The 18,121-nt window shown below is 37.2% G+C and overlaps 1 protein-coding gene across 1 annotated transcript; it reads left to right on the forward strand.

The window, feature by feature from the left end:
• The first annotated feature begins 2,125 nt into the window (after window positions 1–2,125).
• On the forward strand, window positions 2,126–17,311 carry slc17a7b (solute carrier family 17 member 7b). Its single transcript, XM_079862781.1, has 13 exons — window positions 2,126–2,260; window positions 6,879–7,131; window positions 8,920–9,038; window positions 9,245–9,359; window positions 9,576–9,663; window positions 9,920–10,006; window positions 11,637–11,779; window positions 11,876–12,025; window positions 12,839–12,971; window positions 13,106–13,216; window positions 13,686–13,813; window positions 14,212–14,281; window positions 14,852–17,311. Exons 1-13 carry the CDS (start codon window positions 2,199–2,201, stop codon window positions 15,154–15,156), a joined length of 1,764 nt encoding a protein of 587 aa, XP_079718907.1. The 5' UTR covers window positions 2,126–2,198; the 3' UTR covers window positions 15,157–17,311.
• Window positions 17,312–18,121: the final 810 nt, after the last annotated feature.

Raw genomic sequence — 18,121 nt, forward strand, 5'->3', positions numbered from 1 at the left:
TTAGGGATCGGGGCCCGATCACACACACACACACACACACACACACACACACAGAGAGAGAGGGAGGGTTTAAGTCGTGTGAGCACGCCGGCTCTTCACTCTTACAGATTTACTCTAATCTCATTTCAGCACCTTGGACAGTGACACACATTGACACCAGACCTCCATGTTCATTACAACCCCAAAACACAACCACAGCGTGTCTAGTTAAAACTGTTTATCTGAATCTAACATATCGTTGATACAACTTGCAAATAAAGTTGTTTAGACACTAATGCTGGTTTCATTGTCTTGAACCCCTGGCTTTTCTCCAAGAATTGATCCACCGGTATTCCTTCGGGAGTGTCATTCCAGGAATTATGTTTGAGGCACCGGACGTGGAATTATGTATAAGGCATTCACACCAGTTCTGTTGTCTGCCACTTTAAATGCTCGCGCTCAGAATGGATTTTGATTGGCTGTCAAAGTTTTTTTTATCGTTCGTAAGGGGGATTATTTTTATTATTTTTTTTACAGTAAGAACAATATTGTTTCTTTGTGTCTTTATCGTTGTGGTGTGGACTTAATTTTTCTCAAAGAATTAAGGCCCTTTCACACCAAAAACGATAACCATGATAATATTAGCAGCCACAGAAACACTTATTAGCCTATAAGCGCACACTGCAGGTATGTATTTTGCCGCTTTAAAAGCTCAAGCAGGAGAGATTCTGATTGGCTATTATCGGCTGGAAAAAATCGTTTTGAAAGTAATTCCAACCATATCGTTCCTGTAGTTATCGTTATAGCTGTGGTGTGGACTCTATTCTTTTAAATTTACAACGATTTTTACAATTAAATTTTGTAACGTTATCGTAACACCGTGTCCTAAATACACATGACGCGCGGTAAAAGGTAGCCTATCTTTTCCATGTTAATCAGAGTTTTTGTTAGCCTGGCAAGATGTTAGGTCTGGCAACTCACCATAGACACGGCTCAATCCGAGGGGCGGGATAAACGGCTGTCTTTCAAATTCCCTCTGCACGCAATAGGACAGCGCTTCAACCAACCAGAGCGTTTTCCCAACAGTGGAGCTAGTTGATAGATTCAACTTTTGCCATATCTGGCCGGCAAAACTACGAACACATCTTCCTTTTTTAAGAATGACTTAAGTGCCGTTCTTTGCTCTTTTCTTAAAGAAAAACTTAACTCCAAGTCCTCGCGGACAAAGCCGATTCGATAGACTGTTCGCCAGAAGCAGCCGCCATTCTTTGTTTTCAAGTAGCAGGGAACCGTCGCAACTCTGTCGTCATCATGTTAAGCCCGCCCCGCCTACTCTATACACGATGTGATTGGCCTGACCCAATTTAGGTTTTTGCAGCTCGAAAGTCAATGGAGAGTTGCTAGACTACCCTGGGTGCAAAATACATTTTGCTGCCGCTAGGGTGCGTCTAGATTTCTAGGCTAAGTTTTTGTCCTAACCAGCCGCGACGGCAACACGCGATGATTCTATTTTAGAAACGGTTTCTATTTTTCTGCGATGTCGCGGCTGGAACAACAAACACAAAGTGTGGCAATGATAATCTCACATACCGTGTCCTAACCAGACGCGATGCGATACGATTCCAGCGTATCAAAAATAATTTATCTGTCCACACTAGACGCGACGCAACTGCAAGATGCGTCAAAATCAATCAAAACCAACAGCCAATCAGAACAGCGTGTGGGCGGAGTCAGCCAATCAGAACAGCGTGTGGGCGGAGTCTCGCGGCAATTGCACAGCACCAGAGAGTAATCTCGACGGCACTCGCAAGAAAATGGAAAAGTATCAAATTCACAAATATCACACCATTTAAAGATTATTAAAAATACACAGGCTACAGAGTTACTAAAACAATCTTTGTCAAAGAATACACTTGTTTGTTCACAGTTTGAACGTTCTTGTTTCTATTTGTTTAATTTCAAGATCTGAGGTGAATTATCCATCGTTGCTTTTACAGCTACAAAACTGGAGCACTAAATGTCACATTGCATGCTTTTAACATTAAATAAAGCACTTACGTATGTGTGTGTGTGTGTATGGGTGCATGCGCGCCCGTGTGTCTGTGCGAGGGATAGTATTAGCGTGTGTGTGTGTGTGTGTGTGTAAGGGGTAGGTGGGTGAGTGCTTGTGAGAGCAGGAGCGCGCAGATCTCGCCCGGTCCCGCAGTGAGTTGTAGAGGATGGAGGTCCGACCTGAGCGCTTTAAAGCAGCAGCGGCCAAGACACTTGGAAGAATAAACCGGTAAGACGCAAAAAAATTCTTATTAAAGTTTTAAAGAAATGCTTAAACCGGTTTATGTGTTCATATTAACAGTTGAATGTCTAATTCTGCGTAGTTAAAGCTTTAAAATAGAGCTGAATGAGGTCTAATTCTGATCAAAACTATTTAGCCAATAGTTGATATTTATCAGAACATATATTGTAAAGATAAGATGTTGAGATGGAGATGGTGGGATTATAGCATGTGACCTGAGGTACAGGACCGCAAACACGCAATACAGTCACATAGAAGATAAAGACAGGATTTAAGTCACTCTTTCAGTGCTTTGATGCTTGTTTCAGTGACATTAGACATTGAAGAGATACTCGTTTGTGTAGTTGTTTGTCAAGTGTGTGTGTGAGTGTGACTTTATTAACGCGACCAGATTAACTCGACTGGACTCTATTAATAGCGACCCTTGTCCGGTTTGTGTCGTCACATTTCACCTGTCAGGTGACCACTTCCGTTCTGCATCATGGCATCATGTAAAGATGCCCAGATTTAGAAAATACACTTGATAGGGTGTTTTATGTTACTTTAAACGTACTGATCATTTAAAACACTCCCTGGTAATATCATTTTTTTGTTGAGTAGTCTGAGAAGTACTGTTCAATTGTATAGACATATTTGACCTTAATGTAGCCTATAGGCTAATATATGATGAATTTAAATGCATATTTTACAGTATCTATGGCATTTTTTTTATCATACCCTTTACAGTGTTAGTTACCATATGTAATGTCCACATTTTAGATTAAATTATTATTATTATTATATTATTATAGCTGCACTTTTAGGATTTTCTGCATTTATCCTCCCAGTTCTTTTGCGATGTGTTCACTATACCTTAGTTTTTGGCAGCTAAACTTGCTTCTGAGATTCATTATAAAATAATTTAAAATTAATAATATAAACTTCCCTCACAATGTTCCTGTTATAAATTTGTTAGAAAATCAAACAGTAATCATAGTGCGAAAGAACACTTGTAATGCACCTGTAATAGATTTTAGATTGTAATTCAGTGAAAAAGATTTATTAAAGAGAACTATATTGTGATAAAGCAAAAAGATAATGAACTAAATGCTGTCTAAAACAAGCAATCAAGACAGTTTTTACTGTTTCAGCAGTAAATTGTTAAATATTGTTTTGCAATGAACACCGGTTAATTATTAATGTGTCAATTAATACTTAATGACATTCAATATTTAATATTATAATCGATTCTTCAATGTCAATTGAATAATTACAGTAATATTGAAGGCGTTTGATGCTTTTCTGCATTTATAGTTTCCTGCAGAAGTACAAGTACTTTTATTTATCCCCAAGGGCAAAAAGTCTTCGTATTTAAATGATATATATGCAGATAAATATGTTATTCATTTAATCAGTGTTTATATTTGTGAGGATCAAATCAACTTTCATTGATCTGTCACATTAGCATACTGGGAAAAACACAATCTCACTCTCTCTCTCTCTCTCTCTCTCTCTCTCTCTCTCTCTCTCTCTCTCTCTCTGTCTGTTTCTCTGGATTCTGAGCGGTCTTTAATGTGTAAATCCAGGCCTGAAATAGATCTCCAACTAACCTGCTGCTAGTTAAATCCTCTCTCGCTCTCTCTCTCTCTCTTCCACAAGTCATCACGGTCGTCCACGTCACGACTGCTATTACTGGACTGGACAGTGTCATTAAACTGTTAGTTCTTCCTGCACAATGTGAGGATGTTGTTACATATAAACGGCCATTTAAAAGCTCAATTCTCTTACTTGAGTGTGGATTCCTCTGTAATCAGATCAAATGGGATCAACAGGTTATTATACTGGCCAAAACACCCTCCTCGTCTGCGATAGGAACATGTTACCGTCTGCTCTTCTGATGATGGTTGAAACTGTTGTGTGTTTTGTGCTGTACGAGCCTTAAGCAGAGCACTTAACCTCACGTTCCTCCAGCGGACTGAAGCCGTAAGAAGTGTTAGATTAAAAGTGTCTCGCTAGCAGAAAGTCTGGTTCACTTTGCAGCTTATTCTGACAGATTTAAACAGGAACTGACGTGGACTGATGCATAAAGTGACCAGAAACAGGTCAATTCGTTTTTTGTGACATTTAGTAAATCTGAAATAACACTGAAGAATTGACAATTTCTGTCCATCCAAAATTAATAAGAAAAATAATAATAGGCATAGTTCCTCTGCATAGTGTTATATAAAACTATTTATAGTTTTATAGTATTATTAATATTTTCAATTAACTTTTATTTTTGTATTTTCAGTGTTCATTTTAATTTTAGTTCAATTTTTCTTTAATTTCTTTACTATTTAGGTCTTTTTTATTTTATTTTGTTCAGTTTGTTTTTTATTACAGTGCTCCAGATTAAACATTCCAGTTGCCTTTTCATTTTCATCTTATTTTTAATTTAATTGAATATCATTTATTTGCCATAGTACTGCTACACATCTGAATGACTAAGCCTAAACTGATTGTTTTGTTTGTAAATGGTTTAAATGCATCTAATTGTCCTCAAATACATCAATATCTCTCTTTACCTCTTTAAACGTACACTGTAAAAAACACTATTTGTTTTTTTTGTTTGTTTTTGTTTTTTTTACAATTGAACACTTTCAGTCTTTCTACATCAAAATTTCATGTTTAAATCAACGTGTTACTTGCCGTTTCTATGTAATTATTTGTGAAATTTAGCAATTTCTGAGCGCAAATGCTTTCAAAGTATTTTTAGTGTAGATGGGAAATATGGAACTGAATGAACTGATTTAGGAGAACAGAGAGGAAGAATGGATGGATGAAGGGGGAGGGAGAAGAGAGGCAGAAAAAGACTAAAATAGAAGGTTTGATCAATAATTCAGGCTCTGAGGAACATGATTATTTCATCAGCTGCAGTGGTGCTGTAACCTGACGGTAAGAGTCTGTGCTTAACAGTGATGAGAGATTCACATGGACGTTCACTACCGTACCAAAGGCCAGATCTTTGACACGTCTGATGTGAAATTTTGTGGTCTTTAAGTCAAGTTTATTATTCCTGCTTATATTTAGGGTTATTGGTGTGCCCAAACCTCTAACAGTGATTGTGTGTGTTTGTCCTCCAAACATGAACGAGTCCTCAAATCATGTGTCTTGTTGAGGGAATTATTGTGCTGTTACTTCACTAAAGTTGTGTCCCAAATGTGTCACCATACACTGTGCACTACTGTATGTACTCAAACTGTGTAAAAAAAGGTCATTCCCCCTTTGTTACATAATTAAAGCTGTGACAGTCGAGTGCATGACGTGTCCAACATTTTTTCAGATAATGAAGTGCATCATCCGGGTTTTTAAAGTGCACTTTTTCTATTTGGAAAACTCACTACTATTTATACTACAAAACGTCATAGAATAGTGCGTAAGAATGCAAACTGGGAGTTTTGTACACTCAAACACCACTCACAGATTCTTCTGAAGATATTTATGAATATTTAATGTGATTCTGGGAAGGAAACTGCTGCTCTCATAGCATGTTACGGTGTGTTTAATCTGGATTAGATGTGACGCATCGGTTCATTAGGAATGTGAACTGGGAAGCGTTTTACTACTGCCTCTTATTTTTGTTTTCTGAGCACCGGTGAACATCAGAAACTTCACAGCATTAAAACTACTCTGAGATGTTTCTCCTTAATCTCCATAGCACAAACACAAACAGATGCATATGCAAATTGTTATAGAGTTTAGAGCTATAAATCAATTATGGCTATTCAAATTAATTATTAATGTGCACTCAAAAATATGTATACTTCCATTTAAGATGTATGTATTTGAATTGCATATACAATTTAGATCCATTTTGATTACACAGTTTATCATACATAAACTAATAAACTTAATGTGATGCATAGTCAGTCATAAGATTTCTGCACTCAAAAAATCGTATTATTAAATCTTTTTGATTTTATTTGATTTAAATAATCATATTTTCAGGATGCATTTGTTCAAATTTCTTAGAATCAGCATTAATGTGTTCATGGTGATTTTTCTAAAAATTTTATTCAGTCGACATGGCTAGCTGTGGAACAAGCAATATTCAATTAGTTCAAATGTATGAGATTTTATTGATTGATTGATAATAGTTATATGAACCTGGTTATTGCATATTTAACAGTTTATTAGTGCTATTACAGAAATCTGACCTGTTACTCTTTTCATTTATGTATGACTGACATTACATTTATTAGTTTGTGCTAAAACTGTGTAATCCAAATGGATGAATATTTTACATGCTGTTCAAATACATCCAGTAAATCTTAAATTTAGCCATAATAACTGAGTGTGCAGCAGCTCAGAGTGTATCTTATAAGAGTTAGATGAGATACTCTGGTTTCTTGATCAATCTGAGAGCATTTTAAGCCTTTATTAAGGTTTGTTTCTCAGGAGACCCTCAGGAGTCTTCAGCAAAAGCCTCCAGCTCTCTCATTTCCGTCCAGGGAGAAAGAAGTGAGATATTAAAGAGATTTTTCTCAGTTGTCTTTCCCGCAGGCAGCTGATCCTGACATCCCACAGCTTTAGTGGTGGATGAAACAGTTTAAAGAGCATAATGTGTGTTGGTGTGTGTGTGTGTCAGGGTTCTAGAGAAGCGTCAGGAGAATGGCGAGACGATTGAGTTGTCGGCGGAGGGTCGTCCTGAGCTCCAGGAGGAGAAGGATCTTCCGGTTGTGGACTGCACGTGTTTCGGCCTTCCCCGACGCTACATCATCGCTATCCTGTCAGGCCTGGGATTCTGCATCTCCTTCGGGATCCGCTGTAACCTCGGTGTGGCCGTGGTTAGCATGGTGAACAACCACACCGTCTATAGAGAAGGCAAGCCATACGTCGTGGTAAGTTGGATTTTGTGTGCGACCAAAATTCAGAACTATTTTCAAGTTTTTCCATGCAAATTTGGCATTGTTCTCGAACCCTTAACGTCACTATATTTCCATTCAAAGTTGCGAATTTAACTTGGAATATCACATAAAACATTTGCGTATAAAGCAGCGTTTCCATCCAATGTGTTCAAGAGAACAAAATCGTCACTTCCTGGGAAATTGGCGCAAAATATATGTAATAAAAATGGAAGTTGCTTTAATCGGTGAAGCCACTCTGGCTCTTTATTCCTTCATCATAAATGACTGGTGTTTCAGAGCGGAAATGCATTAATCGCTGTCATGAGAGGGAATTAAACCACATCATTCTGATCACAGACGTTTCAGAACGACCAAACCAACATTTGAGATGCTGTGATGTGATTGGTCCGCTCCGCTGTTATCCAATCACATTCTCAGTTGAGGCAAAGTCAAGGGAGTTTTTTTTTTTTTTTTTTTTTTTTTGCACATTGAGGGATTTATTATGTAAATGTGTTTCCATCTTACATTACTAAATGTTGTGATGTTATTTTCATCAAGATCTTGTGTTGTCAATGCAAGAGTCCAGCACTCTGTAAAGTCTCCTCCAGCACATCCCAAACACTTTCAATGAATTTAAGCTCTGGATTCATGAGGGAAAATGATTTTCACAACCATTCTTTCACAATCTGAGGCTGATGAATCTGGACATTGTCATCCTGGAATATGAACATGATGTTCTTCATACATGGTTGTTTCAGAAATGAAAAGCTACACACTCCATCAGTTAGAGTTAGAAGAACTGTTGCCAAACATATAACATGTTAAAAACATAATATTCACTGCAATAATGATCCAATCATAGACTCTTAAGCTTTTGCATATTTAAATAAAAAAATGTATCCACCTCAATTGAGTGCTTATGTTTTTATGCTCACTTTATGTGCCTCCAGCGTTTTTTATGCGATATCCCTAAATGCAAAAAAAAAAAAAAACGGTGGATGGAAGCATAGCTAATGTCGTCAGCTTACATGTTTCATGTACAATTTCCACCCTACTAGATTTTCTGCAAATTTGTCATACATTTTCAAACTCCCCATAGTTGTTCCTCAGATCTTTGTGTCCAGATAATCTTGCAATTACGCTGCTCAAATGATATTAAAAGATTTTTAGATATGACAAACCATTTGTGTGTAAAGAATTAGACATCAAACAGAGGCTGTATCTCAACAACACTTTACTCTTTACAGAGAGCACTTTACAAATGTTGACCAATAGGTGGCGCTGACACCTAATGTGTATGTTGTAAATTAGGCCTGATTCTGCTCTTTCAGTTTGGCATACACTCATATTTGATGCAGAGCATTAGATTTTTTGATGCATTTTAAAAGCAACACTGCTGGTCAACTAAAAACCAAGTGTGTTTGTTACTTGCAGCAATGCAACATTACTTATTTCTCATGAGCATTGAGTAAATTATAATGTGTTACTTTTAAAAGTAACAGTGTTGCATGTGCAGTATTTACTCATTGCATACTGAAGTAGTATGTAAAACATCATCACAGTGTTACACTACAGTATTGTCACATGACTCAACTAGTTATTTTGCATTTTATTTTATTTTTACTGAGTGCATGCATCGATTCATTTGGTGCATTTCATTAATAAAAGCAATATTACAATTTAAGGCAATGCAATCGTGTTATTGGAGGATTTCAGTATTGTTTTATGCATTATGTTGTAATTTGTTGATTATATTAAGTGTAGAATGTTTGTGTGTTTCAGAAAGCTCAGTTCACCTGGGACCCAGAGACTGTAGGAATGATTCACGGATCATTTTTTTGGGGATATATTGTCACTCAGATTCCAGGAGGCTTTATCTGTCAGAAGTTTGCAGCCAACCGGTCAGTCATGCAGTGTTTAAACCACAGCGAACAGAACACACACACACACACACACACACACACACACACACACACACACACACACACACACACACACACACACACACACACACACACACACACACACACACACACACACACACACACACACACACACACACACACACTGTTGATGCAGTAGATGTTTCTCTCTCTCTGTTTCTCAGAGTGTTTGGCTTTGCAGTCGTGTCCACGTCTATCCTGAACATGATGATTCCCTCGGCAGCACGGGTGCACTTCGGCGCTGTGATTTTTGTGAGGATACTACAGGGGCTGGTGGAGGTAAAATAATAATAAAAAAAAAAAAAAAAATATATATATATATATATCATAACTTAGTTTTTCCAATGAGAAACACAAATTATATGATGTAAGTAACATTCCCCAACAGTGTCACATGACCTCTGCATGTTCATCTGGGTATTGTGTGACTGAAGCACAGTATTGCTCTGGTTATAGTTTATGACTTCATCTACTGTTATTGTCCTTTCTGCTCAGGGTGTATCTTACCCAGCATGCCACGGGATCTGGGCCAAATGGGCCCCGCCGCTGGAAAGAAGCCGATTGGCCACAACAGCGTTCTGTGGTGAGGTCATTATTTTTGCTTAGCAGTTTAATATCTGTGGAAAATGCCCCCCCCCCCCCCACATTATTCATTGTTCATATTAACTATAAGTAACAATAAATATGAAAATTATGCTTAATATTATAATTGATATTATCATTAATATTGTTTTTTTTCCATTATAATATTCATTTAATATTTCATATTTTTTAATGAATGAATGTATAGTTTGCATAGATGTATGTAGAGTGTATATGTGATTGGTTGTGTTTCTCAGGCTCATACGCGGGCGCTGTGATAGCCATGCCGTTAGCTGGAATTCTGGTTCAGTATTCAGGCTGGCCCTCAGTCTTCTACGTATATGGTGAGAAACACACACACACACACACACACACACACACACACACACACACACACACACACACACACACACACACACACACACACACACACACACACACACACACACTCACACACACTCTCACACACACACACACACACACACACACACACACACACACACACACACACACACACACACACTCACACACACTCTCACACACACACACACACACACACACACACACACACACACACACACACACACACACACACACACACACACACACACACACACACACACACACACGTCTGGTTCACTATCTTTGTGGGGACTCTCCATAGACGTAATGGTTTTTATACCGTACAAACTGTACATTCTATCCCCCTACACTGCCCCTGCCCCTAAACCTACCCATCACAGGAAACATTCTGCATTTTTACTTTCTCAAAACAACTCATCCTGTGTGATTTATAAGCCTTTTGAAAAGTGGGGACCGCTGGCTGGTCCCCACAATGTAGGTGATCTCAGGTTTTACTATTCTTATGGGGACATTTGGTCCCCACAATGTAATATAAACAAGGGCACACACACACACACACACACACACACACACACACACACACACACACACACACACACACACACACACACACACACACACACACACACACACACACACACTCACTCACTAATGTTGAGGCATGATGCTCATCTGTTGGTTTTGTACAGGTACATGTGTTCAGAGTTCTTCTCTCTGTCTCTTTTCTCTCCATCTCTCTTCTCTGTCACTCTCTTCTCTCTGTCTCTCTTCTCTCCATCCCTCTTCTCTTCATCTCTCTCTTCTCTCCATCCCTCTTCTCTTCATCTCTCTCTTCTCTCTGTCTCTCTTCTCTCCATCCCTCTTCTTTTCATCTCTCTCTTCTCTGTCTCTCTTCTCTCCATCTCTCTCTTCTCTCCATCTCTCATTCTCTCCATCTCTCTTCTCTCCATCTCTCTTCTCTCCATCTCTCTCTTCTCTCCATCTCTCATTCTCTCCATCTCTCTTCTCTCCATCTCTCTTCTCTCCATCTCTCCATCTCTCTTCTCTCCATCTCTCTCTTCTGTCTCTCTCCTCTCCATCTCTCTTCTCTATCTCTTCTCTCCATCTCTCCTTCTATCCTTCTCTCCATCTCTCTTCTCTCCTGTCTCTCTCCTCTCCATCTCTCTTCTCTATCTCTTCTCTCCATCTGTCTTCTCTATCTCTTCTCTCCATCTCTCTTCTCTCCATCCCTCTTCTCTTCATCTCTCTCTTCTCTCTGTCTCTCTTCTCTCCATCCCTCTTCTTTTCATCTCTCTCTTCTCTCTGTCTCTCTTCTCTCCATCTCTATTCTCTGTCTCTCTTCTCTGTCTCTCTTCTCTCCATCTCTCTCTTCTCTCCATCTCTCATTCTCTCCATCTCTCTTCTCTCCATCTCTCTTCTCTCCATCTCTCCATCTCTCTTCTCTCCATCTCTCTCTTCTGTCTCTCTCCTCTCCATCTCTCTTCTCTATCTCTTCTCTCCATCTCTCCTTCTATCCTTCTCTCCATCTCTCTTCTCTCCATCTCTCTTCTCTGTCTCTCTCTTCTGTCTCTCTCCTCTCCATCTCTCTTCTCTCCATCTCTCTGGCTGCAGGTAGTTTTGGGATCTGCTGGTATTTGTTCTGGATTCTGGTGTCCTACGAGAGTCCGGCGGCTCATCCGACCATCACGGCGGAGGAGAGGAAGTACATCGAGGAAGCCATCGGGGAATCAGCTGGACTCGCGAACCCAGTGACGGTACGAACACACACACGAGCGCATGTTGAAACACTGATGATAGAAACTCGTGCAGCATGAGGACCAGGACTCTCTCCTTCTTCTCCTCTCACGCAGAAATTTAACACTCCATGGCGCCAGTTTTTCACGTCGATGCCCGTTTACGCCATCATCGTGGCCAATTTCTGCCGGAGCTGGACGTTCTACCTCCTGCTCATCAGTCAGCCGGCGTATTTCGAGGAGGTGTTTAAGTTTGAGATCAGCAAGGTGAGAGAAGTTCTCCTATCAGAGCCTAGAGTTTCAGAAGAGATCTCAGCCGTACCTCAGACTGCGCTCAGACCAGAATAATCATAATATTGTTCAGATTTTGATTAGTCAGTGTTGTGTATTCAGCCTTCATGATAATAATAAAATTAAAAACAATAAATATGATTATTATTATTATTATGAACACGGAATATAATACTTTTTCATAATAATAATAAATAATATGAAAACAACAATAAATATTTGTATGAACATTGAATAATAATAATAATATTGTGATTAGTCAGTGTTGGTTATTCAGTGTTCATAATAATAAAAACAAAAACAATAATATTATTGTTATCATGAACACTGAATATAATAATAATAACAATGATAATAATAATTATATGACAACAACAATTATTTTTATGAACATTGAATAATAATAATATTTGGATTAGTCAGTGTTGGTTATTCAGTATTCATTATAATAATAATAGTTGTTTTGCTTAGTGTGGGTTATAATATTTGTTAATAATAATCATTGTTGTTATTATTAATAATATGATAATAACAATAAACATTGTAATAGTTATATCAGTAGTATTATAAAAATTGCTTGGTGTGGGTTATAATAATTGTTATTTTGCTTTAGTATGGATTAAAATGTTCATAAAGATAATAATTATAATTTTTTGTTAATAATATAATAAGAACAATTTTTTTTTATGACCATTAAAAAAATAATATTTTGATTAGTCTGTGTTATTTCAGGAGAAGCATCTGAGCCGAAGTTTATCCTTGAAACACGTGGCTGTTCTCTGTGTTTAGGTTGGTATCGTCTCCGCTCTTCCTCATCTGGTGATGACCATCATCGTGCCGATCGGAGGACAGCTGGCCGACTACCTGAGGACACACAACTTAATGACCACCACGAACGTCAGGAAACTCATGAACTGTGGAGGTAAAGCCTGCGCATTCATTATATATAATACATATATGCTTATTCATTCATCTATTCAATCAATAACGTACACAGATGCTGCTATAAATGAGACATCTGAAGTTGTGTGTGTGTGTGTGTGTGTGTGTGTGTAGGTTTCGGGATGGAGGCCACGTTTCTTCTGGTGGTGGGTTTCTCTCACACGAAGGGTGTCGCCATCTCGTTTCTTGTCCTTGCTGTTGGATTTAGTGGTTTTGCCATCTCAGGTAAGAACACATTGGTAAGGTAATACATTGCTTTGCAAAAGCGAGAAATGATGCATTCAATTGATCAAAAGTGACAGTAAAGACATTTATAATGTTCAAAAATGATTTCCATTTCAAATAAATGCTGTTTTTTTTTTTACTTTCTGAAAAAAATGCATCACGTTTTCCACAAAAATATGATTTAAAAAAAAAAAAAAGTTTTCAGCATTGATAATAATCAGAAATGTTTCTTGAGCATCAAATCATCATATTAGAATGATTTCTGAAGGATCATGTGACACTGAAGACTGGAGTAATGATGCTGAAAATTCAGCTTTGATCACAGGAATAAATTACAGTTTACAATATATTCAAATAGAAAACAATTATTTTAAATTGGAATAAAATTTCAAATTTTTGATCAAATTAAATATAGCCATGTATTTCTTTCGAAAATATATTTTTTCGCTCTTTTCTTTTCAACCTTCAGGGTTCAATGTGAATCATTTGGACATCGCTCCTCGCTACGCCAGTATTCTGATGGGCATCTCTAACGGCGTGGGCACGCTCTCGGGCATGGTGTGCCCTCTGATCGTTGGTGCCATGACCAAAAACAAGGTATGGACCGTAAACCATAGACTCAGAGGAGAAGAGAGTTTGCTGTGCTGGATGTGCAGACAGTCTGTTCCTCTTTGTGTTTAAAAAGCTCATGCTTTTCCTTATAACATTTACAGAGATCATGTGTCATTTCCCATCTCTCTGGTTTCCTGTCAATATATAACCGCTCCTTTTCTCATTCTCTTCTCTTTTCTGTTCCTGGCCATCACATTTTGTTCATGCACGTCGTCCCTTTGCTCTTATTTCTCTCACATTAGGGTTAGGTTGCACATATTATCTGAATATACACTTGCACATACATTATCTGAAATGTTATGGTGACACATGCATACATACAGTAGATATCTCTATACACACACATGAACATACACTCTTGTCCTGTGTGTTTCTCTCTGTAGACGCGGGAGGAGTGGCAATATGTGTTTCTCATTGCTTCACTTGTTCATTATGGTGGAGTTATCTTCTACGGTGAATATTTCTGTCCATTTCCTTCCATCCATCTCTGTCTAATTGTGCATATGTAATATGTATAGTTATTGATCCAAAAAAAGAATAATTTTGATGTATTTTGTTGTGCGTGTAATATTTGTGGCACTTTGGAAAAAAGGCTGAATCTCATGACAAAAATGTCTGTTTAAAAAAAAAAAATATTGCATAAAGAAAATGTATGAAAATATTATCTAAAAATACAAATATTTTAAAATTAATATTTTTTATTTGATTAAATTAAATAAAATAAAAATCTGTTATTTATTCAGTAATAATCCTCATGTCATGTTTAATTTTATTCAAATTAATAATTGTATTAATGAATTTTATGAATTTTTTTTTAATATATAAATTCATTAATAAAATTGTTTAAATTATAGGCTAAAAAAATCATGTTTGTGTGTTCCTAAAAATAGACATTCAGACTTTGGGATTGGGAATTTTATGCCATTTTATGACTATTTTTGTGAGATTCATCCAAAAGCCCCTTCTAAATGAATAACGGTCCACATAAATCATAGTGATGATGTCACCGCTGATGCGTTTCAGGTATTTTTGCGTCGGGAGAGAAGCAGTCGTGGGCGGAGCCTGAGAACACGAGTGAGGAGAAATGCGGTATATTGGGAGAAGACGAGCTAGCGGATGAAACGGAAGAGCTGTACCGCTCGACGGGAGGCGGCGGCGGCTACGGAGCAACTATCCAATCAGGTGACCCCAATGGGGCGGGGACTGGAGGGGGCGGAGCCGGAGGAAGCTGGGTCTCAGACTGGGACAAAACAGAGGAATATGTCCAACCTGTTGGCACGAATAGCTTCCTATACGGAGGAGAGGAGGATAGGGGACTGACCGAATGATGTTCAGGGATTCTGGGCTCAGAGATCAAGAGTAAAGCTGGAAGAGGACGGGTGGAAAACAAGGACTGAATATTCCTCCCGTGCAGAAACTGAGTGGTTTTGACCCAAACTAATAATTAACATCAAACCTTTCTAGGGATATCACATAGATTCAGCAGAAGTGTGTGTGAGTGTGTGTGTACGTGTCAGTTTGAGTGCATGTGGACGTTTACCAGGGTACGAAAGCCTAAAACCGGCTGATCTACATGACCAATCAAACGTGTGGATGTCAAGTGTGTCCATACTTTTTTCTTTCTGGTCATGTATTTTAGCCAGTGATCATCAAGGTTTTGACAGTATTACTGTTATGAGATATTACTGCCATTCTGCCTAAATTGTGACAATCATGAAACTGTGTGTAAACGGTGATACTCACATATGAAATAGATGTTCAAATCCACTTTTGCAGAACAACTAAAGTATAATTTCAGTTAAAAACAGGATTTAGAGAATTGATCTCATGTGCCAATACTGTGAGGTGTGTTTAGTATTGGTCTCATGTAGACAAATACACATTTAAAGGCTAGTGATATAAACTATTTGGATAAACTTATAGCAGCGTTGACATTTTGATAGCTAATTCTCTTTAACGATTAATTTTTTGATCTTTAATTTGTATTTTTTTTAATGTATTTAATCTGTAGACATAGTAAAGTTGTATTCATTTATTCTATTGAAGGAATATTTAGCATTCAATAAAAGTCCGTCTCTATTTACAGTGTTTGTGGCACAATAACAATTAGCACTAAAAATGAATTGAGTGACAAAATGATTTTCTGTGATAAGTGACATTATCCCACAAATGTTGTCAGTAGAGCTTTTTTATTGAGACAAAAACATTCCTTTAATTTCTAATTTGTTTAATTAAAACATCATATTCAGCCTTTACTTTTTTTGTTCTAAGTCGGACAAAATCGATGCCAAGCGCTGACCGTTAGCGTGGGCTTCCACTCAGCAACAGGAACAACATGCTGTCGAAAGATTGCACATATAGCCGAGAGAGGGACCAGAAAATGGTAGTAGAGAAGATGAGATGATCCTGCAGGTTCGGACAGTATAATTGAAAAGAAATAACACAGTTTAACTGAAATTATCGGCACTTCCTCTCTTTCTCCTCAGCATGGCACTTGACATTTTCAATATAATCTTATTTACTCGCACATCAGCATATTAAAGGGAAAGTTCACCCAAAGATGAAAGTTTCGTCATCGTTTACTGACCTTCATTATGTCATCCCAAACCTAAATGACTTTATTTCTTCTGTAGAAGAATATCTGGCTTTGGAGAAATGGGGTGTCTTATGACTAAATGTCTAGGTCATTTTTTTCTGTAACACACACACACACACACACACAAAAACAGAACCTCAATTTTGCATACAAGACATTTTTTTTTTTTGTAATTTTTCTAAAAATAGTTCAATATATTGTTAATATATTTTTAATTTGATTAATTTATTCTAATTTTTTTTTATAAAATTCGTAATTTAAATCAGCATAAAGCAATTCCTACCATTCTGTATACATATAATTTTAATAATTTAATCAATGAATTGCATGCATATATTTCATGTGTGTTTGTATAGTTTGTAAACCCCTTATACATATCATTACAATTATGATGAAAGTGAACGTTGATTTGAGCTGTCAAGCCTGAGACTTTGAATATGGTGTGTGAGTCAAATGAACTGCTGTTATGATGCTTTATGATTCTTTCTAAGCCGGAGAGCTTCGGTCCTGATTCATTATAATTGCATGTATTCAAATGAGCGTCTTTTGTGCTCCACAGAAGAAAGTAAATCATTCAGGTTTGGAACCACATGAGGGTGAGTAAATGATGACACAATTTACATTTTTGGGTGAATTATTCCTTTAATATAAACCAAGAAGCAGATCCCATAGAAATGAAGTGATATTTCTGTGGTTCTCTCTCTGAATTATTAAGATAATATAGTCACGTATGATGAAATCTCTCTGTAGAAGGACATTCTTGTAACACATCACTGCGGTTTGTGTCTTTTCCTTTCTTTTTGTTTCTTGGGGTTTGTTTCCTACGTACTTGTTCTATGTTGTGAAATGTGAATGTATAAAAAAAAACTTGTGATAAAGCAACTTGTACGATTAAACTTTATTATTGTGATTATTATTATCATTGCTGCAGAATATCAGAATCCTGATCTACAGCAAACTAAACTACTGCTTTATTGTTATTTGTAATGTAAAGGTATTTCTACATATGCATTTCTACATACATTATTCATTTATATTAAATAGTTATTAGATACTTAAAATAATATTTTTTTGTGAGTTTGTATATTTACCGTAGTATGTAGGCCTATTCTGGGAGTTCTTAATCTGCATTTGGGATTCACATTTATAATATCTGGTGTATTATTATGGTGATAATGTTATTAAGGGATCCATAAATGGTGGTCCAACTGAAGATGCAGACGTCAGTAAGTAATGAAAACCACGGTTTCATTCATACATTTTTTTTATTTGAACACTTAGAATTATAAAAATATACTATACAAGGAACAATAAACGGGAAAAATGAGCAACCAGTGTTGCATAACCAGTAAACCAACTCAATCCTGCAGTGACCTCTTGATGCTGGGCACCAGTTTGCCTTTTAGTGGAGAATCACTGAACTACAGTTGCATTGCAATAAAAGTTTATTGCTGCAAACAGTTATAATTTTGATGATAAATTTGGATATATATATTCAATTAAACAAGTGCATTGCTTTTTAATAGTCTGAACAAGTTATTAAACATGAATAAACAGTGCAAATGCAAATACATCAAAGTCCCTTTCTAAAAGTGGCGTTCACTCTCCTGAGCATCTCCACGTATCCCAAAGGTGATTTACATTAGCAATTTGATATTATAGTCGTAATCTTCATTATATTAAAGGGATGAAATGAA

Source organism: Squalius cephalus (assembly GCF_949319135.1).
Source record: "Squalius cephalus genome assembly, chromosome: 25".
Classification (NCBI taxonomy): domain Eukaryota; kingdom Metazoa; phylum Chordata; class Actinopteri; order Cypriniformes; family Leuciscidae; genus Squalius; species Squalius cephalus.

Coding starts and splice junctions, on each gene's coding strand:
- slc17a7b (XM_079862781.1), top strand. CDS start 2,199: ATGGAGGTCCGACCTGAGCGCTTTAAAGCAGCAGCGGCCAAGACACTT. Junction 2,261..6,878: donor ACACTTGGAAGAATAAACCG/GTAAGACGCAAA, acceptor TGTGTGTGTCAG/GGTTCTAGAGAAGCGTCAGG. Junction 14,282..14,851: donor TGGTGGAGTTATCTTCTACG/GTGAATATTTCT, acceptor GATGCGTTTCAG/GTATTTTTGCGTCGGGAGAG.